This window comes from Gopherus flavomarginatus, chromosome 20, assembly GCF_025201925.1.
Source record: "Gopherus flavomarginatus isolate rGopFla2 chromosome 20, rGopFla2.mat.asm, whole genome shotgun sequence".
NCBI classification, from domain to species: Eukaryota; Metazoa; Chordata; order Testudines; family Testudinidae; genus Gopherus; species Gopherus flavomarginatus.
This window is the reverse complement of record NC_066636.1, coordinates 6419788-6433014: the sequence shown is the minus strand read 5'-3', so window position 1 is coordinate 6433014 and position 13227 is coordinate 6419788. Positions and strand designations below refer to the sequence as shown.

At 57.5% G+C, this 13227-nt stretch overlaps 1 protein-coding gene across 1 annotated transcript in view; it reads left to right on the top strand.

Annotated features, from left to right (window-relative positions):
- The first annotated feature begins 11923 nt into the window (after positions 1-11923).
- Positions 11924-13227, top strand: part of KIRREL2 (kirre like nephrin family adhesion molecule 2) — a 28209-nt gene continuing 26905 nt past the window's right edge. The window contains exon 1 of the mRNA XM_050929831.1: positions 11924-12379. Within this exon, the coding sequence (XP_050785788.1) occupies positions 12328-12379 (52 nt within the window). The 5' untranslated portion in view covers positions 11924-12327. The remainder of the gene's footprint in view (positions 12380-13227) is intronic.

The following is a 13227-nucleotide window of genomic DNA, read 5'->3' as shown; positions in this document are numbered from 1 at the left end:
ACTGCCGGCCCTGACATAGACAAGAGCTGCAGGCTCTGGGGGCTGCGGGGGAGAGTGGTTCTGGGACTTGGGGCTCAGGACAGAAAGCCAGGGCTTGGTGGCTGTATGTGCAGTTGCCTTCCCTTCTGCATCTCCTGCCCTCCGTGCCTCGCTGCCCCCCGAGTATCCACCATTCACAGTGTCATGAAGTTCAATGCCCAATCAGCGCACTAGGAGAGCCCAGGCCAGGGGCCATCACAGAACCCTGGATAATGAACCCCGTAACTTTAGATTGGAACATTTCGGGCCTCAGTAGACTCAGCTGCTGAGTGCCAAGGCAGAGAACAGGAGGGACTGAGGTGCCCCAATGCCCTGCCATGTAACCTGCTTCCCTACCCCACCCCTGACCAGTCCTATGGGCCCATCCCACCCCGTGTTCTCCCTCCCACTCCAATCAGACCCAGGGCCCCTACAGCCCCTATCCTCCTCTCCCATCAGACCAATAGGCCCATCCTGCCATGTATCTCCTCTCTGATCAGACCTATGGGTCCATCCTGCCCCATATCCCCTGCCCTCATTCAGACCTATGGGCTCATCCCACTCTGTAACCTTCCCACCCTGGATCAGATCCATGGTCACATCCTGCCCCATATCCTCCCCACCACCCACCCCGATTAGACCCATGGGCCCATCCCGCCTCCTATCCTCCCCCATCAGACCCATTGGCCCTTCCCTTCTGGTCCCCCCCACCATCAGACCTATGGGCCTGTCCCACTCCATATCCCACCACTCACCCAGTAGCCAGGTCCACACAGTGTCCCCAGGTCTGGGCAGGAGAATCCCCGTGGAGCTACGCCAGCCGGTGTGTGCCAAGAACATAAGAACGGCCAGACTGGGTCAGACCGAAGGTCCATCAAGCCCAGTATCCTGCTTTCTGACAGTGGCCAATGGCAGGTGCCCCAGAGGGAATGATCCAGGCCCTGTCACCCAATCCCAGCTTCTGGCAAACAGAGGCTAGGGACACCATTCCTTCCATTCTGGCTAAAAGCCATTGCTGGACCTATCTTTCATGAATCTGTCTAGCTCCCTTTTGAACCCTGTTATAGTACTGGCCTTCACAACACCCTCTGGCAAGGAGTTCCACAGGTTGACAGTGTATTGAGTGAAAAAATACTTTCTTGTGTTTGTTTTAAACCTGCTGCCTATTAATTTCATTTGATGGCCCTTTATTCTTGTATTATGAGAAGGAGTAAACAACACTTCTTTATTTACTGTCTCCACACCACCTATGATTTTATAGACCTCTATCATATCCCCTCTTAGTCATCTCTTTTCCAAGCTGAAAAGTCCCAGTCTTATTAATCTCTTCTCATATGGAAGCTGTTCCATACCCCTCATCATTTTTGTTGCCCTTTTCTGAACCTTTTCCAGTTCCAATCTATCTTTTTTGAGATGGGACAACCACATCTGCACGCAGTATTCAAGCTGTGGGCGTACCATGGATTTATATAGAGGCAGTATGATATTTTCTGTCTTATTATCTATCCCTTTCTTGATGATTCCCAACATTCTGTTCACTTTTTTGACTGTTGCTGCACATTGAGCGGATGATTTCAGAGAACTATCCACAATGACTCCAAGATCTCTCTTGAGTGGTAACAGCTAATTTAGACCCCATCATATGTATAGTTAGGATTATGTTTTCCAATGTGCATTACTTTGCATTTATCAACAATAAATTTCATCTGCCATTCTGTTGCCCAGTCACCCAGTTTTGTGAGATCCTTTTGTAGCTCTTTGCAGTCTGCCTGGGACTTAACAATCTTGAGTAGTTTCTTGAGTAGTTTTGTATTTTGTTTTGAGTACTTTTGCCTCCCAGCTGCCTGAATAGTGAGGAGAAGGGATGAGATTCCAGCTCTGGGTGATGCTTCCTGCCCTCCCCCCATCCCTTCTGCCAGCTGGCACCAGCTGGGACATCTCCCAGCACTGCCTGTCCCCGCCCCCATCACCCCCCACACACACACAGCAGGGCCCATTCCCCAGGCAATGGGATCCTGGCACTCAGTCTGGCATTACAGCCGTCGATGTCCATAGCATCGCCATGCCATGGATGGCTCCAGTCTCTGGGTGTCCCCCCTACTGACCACTGCTGGCCCTGTCCCACTCCGACTCTGACGGTCAGCCTGCCCTGAGCACATGTGTAAGACCCACCAGCCAGGCCGCCAGAAAGAGCTCCCTAGTAGGGGATAACCCTGCCCAGTGTCCTGTCCCCAGCTGTGGCTGATCCCTGATGCTGCAGAGGAAGGCAGGGAAAGAAAAAAACAGAAGCCATCTGGCCAGTTGTGCATTGTGGGGGGAAGCGGGGGGAACTCTTCCTGACCGCTACAGGTGCTCCCCTGCCACCCTGAAGCATGTGATTGGCTCAGAACCAATCATATGACAGCAGAGCACGTGGAGGACAATGCAGGCCACCTTGCTCTCTGCAAGGCCTGTGATGGAAGGCCAGGACCAAGGCTCTGCTATCCCCGTCTTTCCTGGCCTGCACATCGCAGAGCCCTTAAACTTTTCCCTCTCTGGGAGCTGTTCGGAGGGAGGATTCTTGTGACTGGCCCGGTTGCATGCCCAGTGCCATGCCAGATGCTTTGGCTTCACATCACAGAGATTCTCCTTGTTTTCCACAGAGCTCTGGAGTTACTGGGGCTGTGGGCAGGAAATTCATTTCCTTGCCTACCCGGCATTTTCCCAGGGTGTTCCGAAGGGGTGAAGAATTCGTCTGCCTGGACCTCTGGGGGATGCCCAGCTTTCACAGCCCCTCACCACAGCCTCCCTCCAGCCATTAATTATTTAATCCTGTAAAGAATTTGCTGTGAGACAGGCCCAGCGGGTGGGAGTCACCCAGCATTGCACCGCTTGGCCATCAGGTGGCAGCAAAATGCCAACAGGTGGGGTGTGTGTGTGTGTGTTTGTGTGTGTGTGTGTTTGTGTGTGTGTGTGTGAGTGAACATAATGGCACAACATATGCCCTGTACAAACGGGCTGAGGGCTTAATCCGCCAGCAGAACGAGGGGTTTAAGGCCGTGTGCTTTAAACCGACCAACTGTGCGAAAATCCACAGCTAGGAAATACGGATCAACGGGCACGATCGTCCCCCTTGCCCCCTCCCGCCTTGTTTCCAGCTGATGCCACCTCTCATCACTGTCCCTCCGAATATCTGCCCCCACCCCACACAAACAATGCCAGTCTGGTGACCTCTTCCCTCACTAGCCTCTCCTCTCTCTGTCCCCTTTTCTAATTAATTGTAAGGATTGTTGGCAATTAATCATCTTTTCTTAACGAGATTACAGGATTAGCAAGGGGCCACCTGCCCCTCCCGCCACCCCAAACACACCAGCCACTTGGACAGCGAGCATAAAATTGGACATGTGCCCAGATGCCAGGGTGAGGGGTGTTATGGGGCAGGGGCCATAAGGGATCCGCCATCCACCTCTAGACTCCCATGCTGGGATCTCTGGGTGGTCGGTGAAATCCAAACAAATTTCAGACCATCCCAAAATTTTGAAAGATTCCCCCCATGAGGAAAATGGGGTCCTGCCACCCCATCTTGCCCCTCTTCACACACCCCCCACACTCTGTCCTGTAACAACCCTGGTCCTGTCGCCGAAATGAGGCCTGCTGGTTTGGTGAAACCAACACTGAGTTTCGTCCCCCCAGCACTGCTCTAGGCCTGCTCTGGTGGGCAACCATGACCTTGGCTGGGGTATTGGCCTCCATCTTTCATCCATTTGAAGGGACTAGAGAGCTTCCCGAAAATCCAAATTAAATACTTCCCAGAGAACTGAGCATAGACAATGATTCTGGTGCTGGGAATGAAGGGGTCCCCCGTGGGGTGAGCCTGTCTCTGTGTCCCCCACCACACACAGCACCACGCAACTGTAAGACCTACCCATCAAGGTGGGTGGGGAATGGGAGATGGGGCCTTTCTCCTCCAGGAGACAATGGTTGTCATCCAGCCCCGGGGTGGCGGCGCTGGCTGGCTCAGGGGATGGAGAATGGGACACAGACCCTTTCTTCTATTTTCTCCGGCCCAGGGCAGGAAGAGGAGTGAAAGCCATTCCTGTCTCCATCATCTATGAAGATTTGGGGTGAACTACATTTTGCCACGTCCTTTAACCAGGTGCCATGTTCTATAGAGAAGCAGCCTGTTAGAATGGGCCATGGAGACCAACTGGCCTGCACCCCAAATAGACAGGGCATAGATAGATAGATAGATAGATAGATGGGGTGTCTGGGGATAGACAGACAGAGCCAAGGGGGTGTCTGGGGTTAGCTAGGTCCATAGCTTGCCAGTCCCCAGGCTCTTCACCCCAGCGAGGGAAGGAGGCCACAGGGCAATGCCCAGAGGAAGGCGAGCAGGCCCAGCTACGCAGCCCTCCATCAGCTCCCTCCCACGCTGCCAACATGTCAGCAGGGAATGAACGCAGCAGAAACAGATGGTACTTTTGTGACCCCTGCAGGGGATAATGGTGCCGCGGCTGGGAGTGGAGGGGGAGGGGGTGGGGGCTGGGGGCCAGGATTAATAGACTATGAAGGAATGTCTAAACCACACTTTTAATGAACTCAGATCAAGATTTAATGAAGCACGACGTGGCAGTACAATAGGAGTCCCCGACCCCGCGGAGGGGGGCAGAGGTCGTCATGGTGAGAGCGGGCCCCCCGCCCGCCTTGCCTCACAGGGACAAAAGGGGGAGGAGGGGCTGGCACTTGGTTATATAGTAAACCAACTGCCTGGATAGCTAGCTAGCTAACTAGAGAGGGTGTCTGGAGATAGATAGACGTGCCTGGCGATGATAGCTAGCTAGTTGGGTGAGGGGGAGTTCCCCCGTGCCCCTCCCAGATGCAGATATCCAGGTGGGCAGGGGCCGCCCTGGGGGCTCTGGAGCCCTGCAAAGTGCTCCTGAGAAGTTAAAGTCCCAGCAGCCCAGCCTAAGGGCCTAGGGTTTGGGGCTAGACTCAGCCTGCCCTCTTCCCCCTCCCCCCTCCAACAGGAGAGGTGCTTGCTAATGGCAGAGGGAGCTGAGTGTCCTGCTCACAGCTGCTATCCAGCCTCTGCCCAAGGCTGAAATTCCCCATCCTGCTCTGGGCAACTGTGTCAAATTCACAGATGGGGAAACTGAGGCACAGCTTTAGGCAGTGGGTTCTACAAGGTTACAGCTGAGAACAGACCCCAGGAGTCCTGGCTCCCAGCTCCTCTGCTCTAATCACTAGACTCCACTCCCCTCCCAGAGCTGGGGATAGAACTCAGGAGTCCTGATTCCCAGCCCCCCTCCGCTATAACCCACTCGGCCCACTGTCTGTGGCAAGTACATTGGCCTGTAACTGAAATGGGCAGCTTGTGAGGTAGCTCCTGGAGGAGGAATAGGGGGTTAGAGGACAGGGCCTGGCATGGAGAATGGAGGGGAAGCCTATTGCAAAGCCCAGCACCCTGGCCTCCTCCCCCCAACACCCAGGATATACCCCTCATCACTCTGCCTATGGGAGCTCGGAGCCTGGACCCCTGGGTTCTGCCCCCGCCCCCCACCCCCGGCTGTGGGAGGGGAATGGGGTCTAGTGGTTAGAGCATGAGGGGCTGGGAGCCAGGAGTCCTGAGTTCTGCCTTGGTTTTGGGAGGGGCGTGGGGTCTGGTGGTTAGAGTAAGGGGGGGCTGACAGCCAGGACTCCTGGGAACTGTTCTCTGATCCTAAGGTTCCCCTGTGAGTTGAAGGAGGCTGTGGCGATCACATCAGCATCCATGTTGCCCTGCTGGGGGGCAAAGGGTAGGACTCCCCACAGTCAGGGCAGGCTCAGTGCCCGTTGTGGACACAAGGTCCATGATGGCCGCGGAGGCCTAGCCCCATCTGGAGGCCTCCACGGCCCTTGGCGAGGGCAGACGACTACCAGCCCATCCCCACAAGGGGAGCAGATGGCCGCCACACCGTCCATCACCGCCTGTCAGCCCCTGAATGGCAACAGGGCGCCACAGGCAGGGCAGGCCGAAGTGGGGGGGGAGGAGATGGGGGCAGGGTACCCAGTGAGTCTGGGGGAGCAGGGAGTCTTGGAGGTGCAAGGGGGGAGCACAGTGGGAGCAGGTTATATGGAGATATATGCGGCTCTGTGTATTGGGGGGCAGTGGGAGCAGGGTAAATAGGGGATATAAAAGGGTGTCATAAGGAAGTGGGAGGAAGCCTCTAAGGATAGAACAAGAAGCAATGGGCTTAAACTGCAGCAAGGGAGGTTTAGGTTGGACATTAGGAAAAAGTTTCTAACTGTCAGGGTGGTTAAACACTGGAATAAATTGCCTAGGGAGGTCGTGGAATCTCCATCTCTGGAGATATTTAAGAGTAGGTTAGATAAATGTCTATCAGGGATGGTCTAGACAGTATTTGGTCCTGCCATGAGGGCAGGGGACTGGACTCGATGACCTCTCGAGGTCCCTTCCAGTCCTAGAGTCTATGAATAATGGGGCTGTGTATATTGAATTGTGGTACACTTGGAGCAAGGTATATGGAGATATAATTGGGCTGTGTGTATTGGGGACAGTGGGGGCAGGGTACATGGGGGATATAATGGGGCTGTGTATATTGGGGGCCACTGGGGGCAGGGTACATGGGGGATATAATGAGGCTGTTTATATTGGAGTACATTTGGGGCAGGGTATATGGAGATATAATGGGGCTGTGTACATTGAGGGGCAGGGTACATGGGGGATATAATAAGGTTCTGTATATTGGGGTGCAGTGGGGGCAGGGCACAGTGGGGGAGGGTACATTGGGGATATAATGAGGCTGTGTATATTGGGGGACAGTGGGGATATAATGTGGCTGTCTATAGGGGGCAGAGTGGAGGGTAGAGGAGGGAAGAAGGATATATAGTGGGGCAGTGGGAGGCAGCGTATACCGGGGTGCACTCTGGGTCAAGGTTCCAGCTAGGGATCAATCTCCTATCAACCACAAGCTGTGACACCAGTCCCCCATCCCCCACTGCATACGGATGCTCCCCTTGTTCCCTGCACTCCATCCACTAAACCCCCCCATCACCGCCCCGAGGGTCTCCCATCCGACCCACAGCCAGGCACGCTGTCCCCAGGCGGCTCACAGAAGGTGCTTTAATTAGCCCCATCACCAGGCGCTGTTTATTTTCCACAGGTTGCGCTCCCCCTGGAGCTGGTGCCTGGGCCACAGCCTTGGCTCCATGATTGGCACGAAGCCAGCCTCCCGCCGGAGGTAATTACCCTCCGCGCTCTGCCCCGCTTTCTTCCATGATCTCAGCCCACAGTCCCCCCGGGCACGTGCTTGGAAAAAAGCTCCCGAGAGACATGATGCTGTGGCCTGTTAACTCCAATCTCCAGGCCACATCTGCAGGCTGATGCCCCCCACCACACGTATGCACTGGGGTTGTGTTCGGGTACGGGATTCTTCTTCACTCCCTGCCCCAGCTGTGCAGTTGTCCTCCAGCTGTCCCGCTCCAGAGGTGGTGGCATCTCAGTGCTGGGCAGGGTCGCCCGGAGGGGGGTAAGTGGGGCAATTTGCCCCAGGCCCCTCATGAGACTTTTTCGGAGGTGAGGTCCTTCACTTGCTCCAGGGGCCCCGGAAAACTCTCGTGGGGCCCCAGCCCCTGGAGCTTCTTCCACTCTGGGTCTTCGGCAGCAATTTGGCGGCAGGGGGCTCCTTCCGCTCCGGGACCCTCCGCCTAAGTGCCCCGAAGACCCGCGGCAGGGAGTCCTTCCGCCCCGCGACCCACCACCGAAGTGCTGGGTCTTCGATGGCGATTCGGCGGCAGAGGACCCCCTGCCACCGAAAATCCCAGGCCCCCTGAATCCTCTGGGTGGCCCTGGTTCTGGGCAACTGAGGGTCAAAGGCGAGGGAAACCTTCTGGGGTGGGGAAGGAGCTTTCTCTCCTTAGTCCATTCAGCCCTTACCTTCCTGCTGAGGGGCCCAGTTTAGTACCAGCTGGGCCCTTGTCATGAATCAAACTGAGGTGTGAGAACTCACTGACCCATTACAGGGCCCCACAACAAACAGGAACCCTCCCAAGTGCTGGGAAGAACCATTGCCTAAGAATCAAAACACATCAAGGCATAGATAGAACCCAGGAGTCCTGGCTCCCAGCCCCCCTGCTCTAACCCACCAGACCCCACTCCTCTCCCAGAGCTAGGGAGAAAACCTAGGAGTCCTGGCTCCCAGCCCCCTGCTCTAACCCACCCTCCCCTCCCAGAGCCAGGGAGAGAACCCAGGAGTCCTGGCTCCCAGCCCCCCTGCTCTAACCCACCAGACCCCACTCCTCTCCCAGAGCTAGGGAGAAAACCTAGGAGTCCTGGCTCCCAGCCCCCTGCTCTAACCCACCCTCCCCTCCCAGAGCCAGGAAGAGAACCCAGGAGTCCTGGCTCCCAGCCCCCCTGCTCTAACCCACCAGACCCCACTCCTCTCCCAGAGCTAGGGAGAAAACCTAGGAGTCCTGGCTCCCAGACCCCTGCTCTAACCCACCCTCCCCTCCCAGAGCCCAGGAGTCCTGGCTCCCAGCCCCCCTGCTCTAACCCACCCTCCCCTCCCAGAGCCCAGGAGTCCTGGCTCCCAGACCCCTGCTCTAACCCACCCTCCCCTCCCAGAGCCCAGGAGTCCTGGCTCCCAGCCCCCTGCTCTAACCTACCCTCCCCTCCCAGAGCCAGGGAGAGAACCCAGGAGTCCTGGCTCCCAGCCCCCCTGCTCTAACCCACCAGACCCCACTCCTCTCCCAGAGCTAGGGAGAGAACCTAGGAGTCCTGGCTCCCAGACCCCTGCTCTAACCCACCCTCCCCTCCCAGAGCCAGGGAGAGAACCCAGGAGTCCTGGCTCCCAGCCCCCTGCTCTAACCCACCCTCCCCTCCCAGAGCCAGGGAGAGAACCCAGGAGTCCTGGCTCCCAGCCCCCTGCTCTAACCCACCCTCAGAGCCCAGGAGTCCTGGCTCCCAGCCCTCTGCTCTAACCCACCCTCGTCTCCCAGAGCCCAGGAGTCCTGGCTCCCAGCCCCCCTGCTCTAACCCACCCTCCTCTCCCAGAGCCCAGGAGTCCTGGCTCCCAGCCCTCTGCTCTAACCCGCCAGACTCCACTCCTCTCCCAGAGCTAGGGAGAGAACCCAGGAGTCCTGGCTCCCAGCCCCCCACTCTGGGCAGGGGCTGGGGATTGGCGGGATTGCCGGGCAGCTGGGGGACGTGGAACTGAGTGGGAGTGCAGCCACATGTTGCTGGGACTTGGGGGGGGGGTCCCTTGGCCTTTTCACACTCCTCCCTTAGGGACTTTGTCCCCCTCCTCCATCGCCCGCCCTCAATAGGGTCGCAGCAGGCCCTGTTCCCACAAGGCCCCGTTACCCGGGTGACGGGCCCTGCTGAGCCTGGGAAGCCCGACAGCTTTTCCTGACGCCCACACCAATTGATGGGCCGCTCACCATTCAGATGCTGGGGAGGTGAGGGGCAGGTGTTGGGGGAGCAGTGCCCACCCCCGCCCCCGTACTGTGAACCAATGACACCGGCAAAGGATTGGGACCCATGATAGTCTCTTAGGAAGAGTTTGTGCCATCAGGACTCCTGGGCTCCATCCCCAGCTCGGGGAGTGGGGGGAGGGAGAGCTGGGAGCTGGGATGCCTGGGTTCTCTCCCTAACTCGGGGAGGGAAGTGGGGTGCAGTGGTTAGAATCAAGGACGTGGGAATTGTATATTGGAGTCCTGCCTCCCAGAGCTCTTGTGCGGCTGGGCCCTGCCCCCAGTCCCAGTGATTTCCCCGCCCCCACTCCATACAGATGCCAATTTTTTTTCTGTTTAATCCCCAAATCTTCAGAATATTCTTTCCAAATCCTCTAGGGACAGATTCCAACGGCGGCTCGCTGGGTGTCTCCAAGCTACACCCCCACTCACAGCGCTCTGCGACAGTCCTCTGGACACACCCAGAGCCAGACACAGTCCTGCTCACTGACCCCAGAAATACAGCAACACCAACTCACATGCTAGGGCATGGTACATGCAGAGCTGCACAAACATGCTGAAACACAAATGAACACGCAGGTACACACACAACTATATGCACTGCACAAACACACCGAAACAGAGGTGGGGGATGAAATCTGTCTAGCAAAGAAAACACAAACCAGGAGAAATCCCCTTACATCTCCCCCCTCCACACCCACCCCAGCACAATCTGCTTCCCATTCACCCTCATTACCCGGGGACTGGGAGGGCAGGCATGTGCCCGCAGCATGGCCTAGCACAGAGAGCTGGGGGGCTGGGATCCAGAATACTGGGCAGAGCCGCCCAGAGGATTCAGAGGGCCTAGAGTCTTCGGCGGTGGAGGACCCCTGCCACCGAATTGTTGTTGAAGATCTGGCACTTCGGCGGCAGGTCCTGGGGTGGAAGGACCCCCCACTGTGGGTCTTCGGGGCACTTCAGTGGTGGGTCCTAGAAGGACCCCCGCTGCCGAATTGCCACTGAAGACCCGGAGTGAAGGACCCCACTTCAGGGGCCCTGAAAAACTCTCGTGAGGTCCCCTGAGGGGCCCAGGGCCTGGGGCACAAATTGCCCCACTTGCCCCCCCCAGGCGGCCCTGCTCCTGGGTTCTATCTCCAGCTCTGGGAGGGGAGTAGGGGCTAGTGGGTTTGTTTCCTAGCTCTGGGAGGGGAGTGAGATTTAGTGATTAGAGTTGGGAGCCAGGACTCCTGGGTCCTATCCCTGGCCCTGGGAAGGGGGTGGGGACTAGTGATTAAAGTGAGAGGGGGCAGTCAGGAGTTCTGGAGTCTAGTGCTTAGAGGCAGGGGGCTGGGACGTAGGATGCCTCCATGAGGTCTCAGGTTCCCCCATTTCCCATGTGGCACAAACTCCCAAGAGATCATTTGGAACAGATGGGGGGAGGGGTGGCATTCCCAGCCCCATAGCATTTCCACTCATGTGAGTGCAAGACTCCTCAGGGGGCAGGGTCATAGGCCCGGGATGCACTCTGTCAGCTGGTGCTACGTGCCCAGGCAGGGAGAGGGAGCAGGAGGGTAGGCAGCGGGGAAAGGCTAAGAAAGAACAGGGGCAACCAGAGAAAGAGGGTGGGACCAAGGAAGGGGAGCAGGCCAGGCTGGGGGCTGGGGAAGATGGAGCTGTTTGGGCCAGGAATTTGGGGGCTGGGGGCTGAGGATCTAGCCAAGCTGAGGGGGCAAAAGGCTGTGCCTGGTGAGGAGCTGGCAGGAAGCCGGGAGTTGCGTCAGGTTGTTGTGCAGTGGCTGCCCCCTGGGATTCCCAGTTCCTATTCTTAGGCCTCCCTGCTGGGGGGCCGGGGGGTGGCAAGGAGAGCAACCAGCTCCGGTTGTGCTCACACAGCACCCAACACTGCACACAAAAGCAGCGCACACACCAACTGCAACACAGAAATGACACCCAGAACGTGCACACGTACTGCATCTGCAACCCACATACAGACACACACACATCCTGCTATGCACAGCAACACCACTGCACAAAAACAACCCTCACTGCACACACACCGGGTCACACCCCTCCTGGGGTTGTGGATGTGTTGTGTGCCCACTTTCCCCTTTTGTGAGCTGGCTTGATTCATGCATGTGTGCACTGTGTTGTGTAACACACCTAAATACACCCCCTCCCAACATCCCATATCCCCTAATGCCCTTCTCATGCCACTGGGGGGAACCCTCTGTTTGGGCTGAGGGTCTCCCCCTCCCCCCACTCAGCAGCAGATGACCCAGGCTCTGTGTGTGTGATCTTTTTTATTAATGAGAGCACCCTCTCCACCAATCAGTGCACACCCTGGGCGGGGCCTGCCGGCTGCTGGCCTCAATGAGTCGCTATCCCCAGAGCTGAAGGACTCCAGAGCATCATCAGCGTGGTTGTGCAGAGCGTATTCTCGGGATCGAGAGAGAACCCAGGAGTCCTGGCTCCCAGCTCCCAGTCCCCTGTTCTCTCCCAGAGCTCGGGATAGAACCCAGCAGTCCTGGCTCCCAGCTCCCCCAACTACTAGACCCTCATCCCCTCCCAGAGCTTGGGATAGAACCCAGGAGTCCTGCCTTCCAGGTCCCCCAACCACTAGACCCCCATCCCCTCCCAGAGCTCGGGATAGAACCCAGGAGTCCTGGCTCCCAGCCCCCACACACTAACCACTAGACTTCCCTCCTCTTCCTTCCCTGAGTTGGGATAGAAGCCAGGAGTCCTGACCACCACTCTCCCCCGGTGGGTGTAGAGGAATCCAGAGCAGAGCTGCAGTGTGGATTTACCGATCCCCATCCCCGTGCCAGCAGCAGACCGGAACGGGAGCTGGATCCCTCAAGAGCTTCCCAACCCAGCACGGAGATGTCAGCCCTGCTCCCCTGCATCCTGGCCCTGAGCTGCCTCGCCCACATAGGTAGGAGCTGGGGGGATGGGACCTGGGCTTGTGGGGTGGGGATCAGTTGGTCCCCCCATGCCATATCCTCCACTATCCCCAAAGTGGGCTGAGCAATGGCTGGTTTGGGAGGGGTCTTCTTAGCCTTCCTTCCCAGGACTCTGCACAGACACCACTGGCTAGAGTGGTGGGCTGGGAGCCAGGACTCCTGGGTTCTCTCCTTGGCTCTGGGAGGGGAGCGGGGTCTAGGAGCCAGGACTCCTGGGTTCTCTCCCCAGCTCTGCTATTGGCATCCTGACCTTGAGTGAGCTCCTCTGGCCTTTGCCATTCAGGATGATGGTGCCAAGCTGTGTGGTTTGGAGGGGGGGAAATGTCTGTGTGTTTTTTTTGGGGGAGTAAATGCAGTAAGCCCAGGGGGGGATAATTATCCTGCTCCCCAGTGCCTGTCTCGCTCCTTCAGGATCTTACTGGGAAGGGGCCCCAATGAGTGCCCATAGTGGGGTGCTGTGATATGGCCCCATGGGGGGAGAAGGGTAGCAGGCAGTGGGGAGCTGTCCCCCAGCCTCTCCTGCACCCCATGGGGCACTCCGGGGAAAGAACCAAATGAGTCCTGCGAGTCGGCTATTTCCGGGATCATTCCCTACAGACTTCCCAAGGAGGTGGTTGCTGGGTTCTGTCCCAGCTCTGGGCAGGGAGTGGGGGCCAGTGGGTGGAGGGGAAGGGCTGGGAGCCAGGACTCCTGGGTTCCATTGCTAAATCTGCCTCAATTTCCCCTTCTGGAGGCCAAGAGCATGGTGGGCTATCGGATCCTAAGCTCTGGCAGGGATACAGAGGGGGATGGGGGAGAGCAAAATCTCAGCTCCATTTCC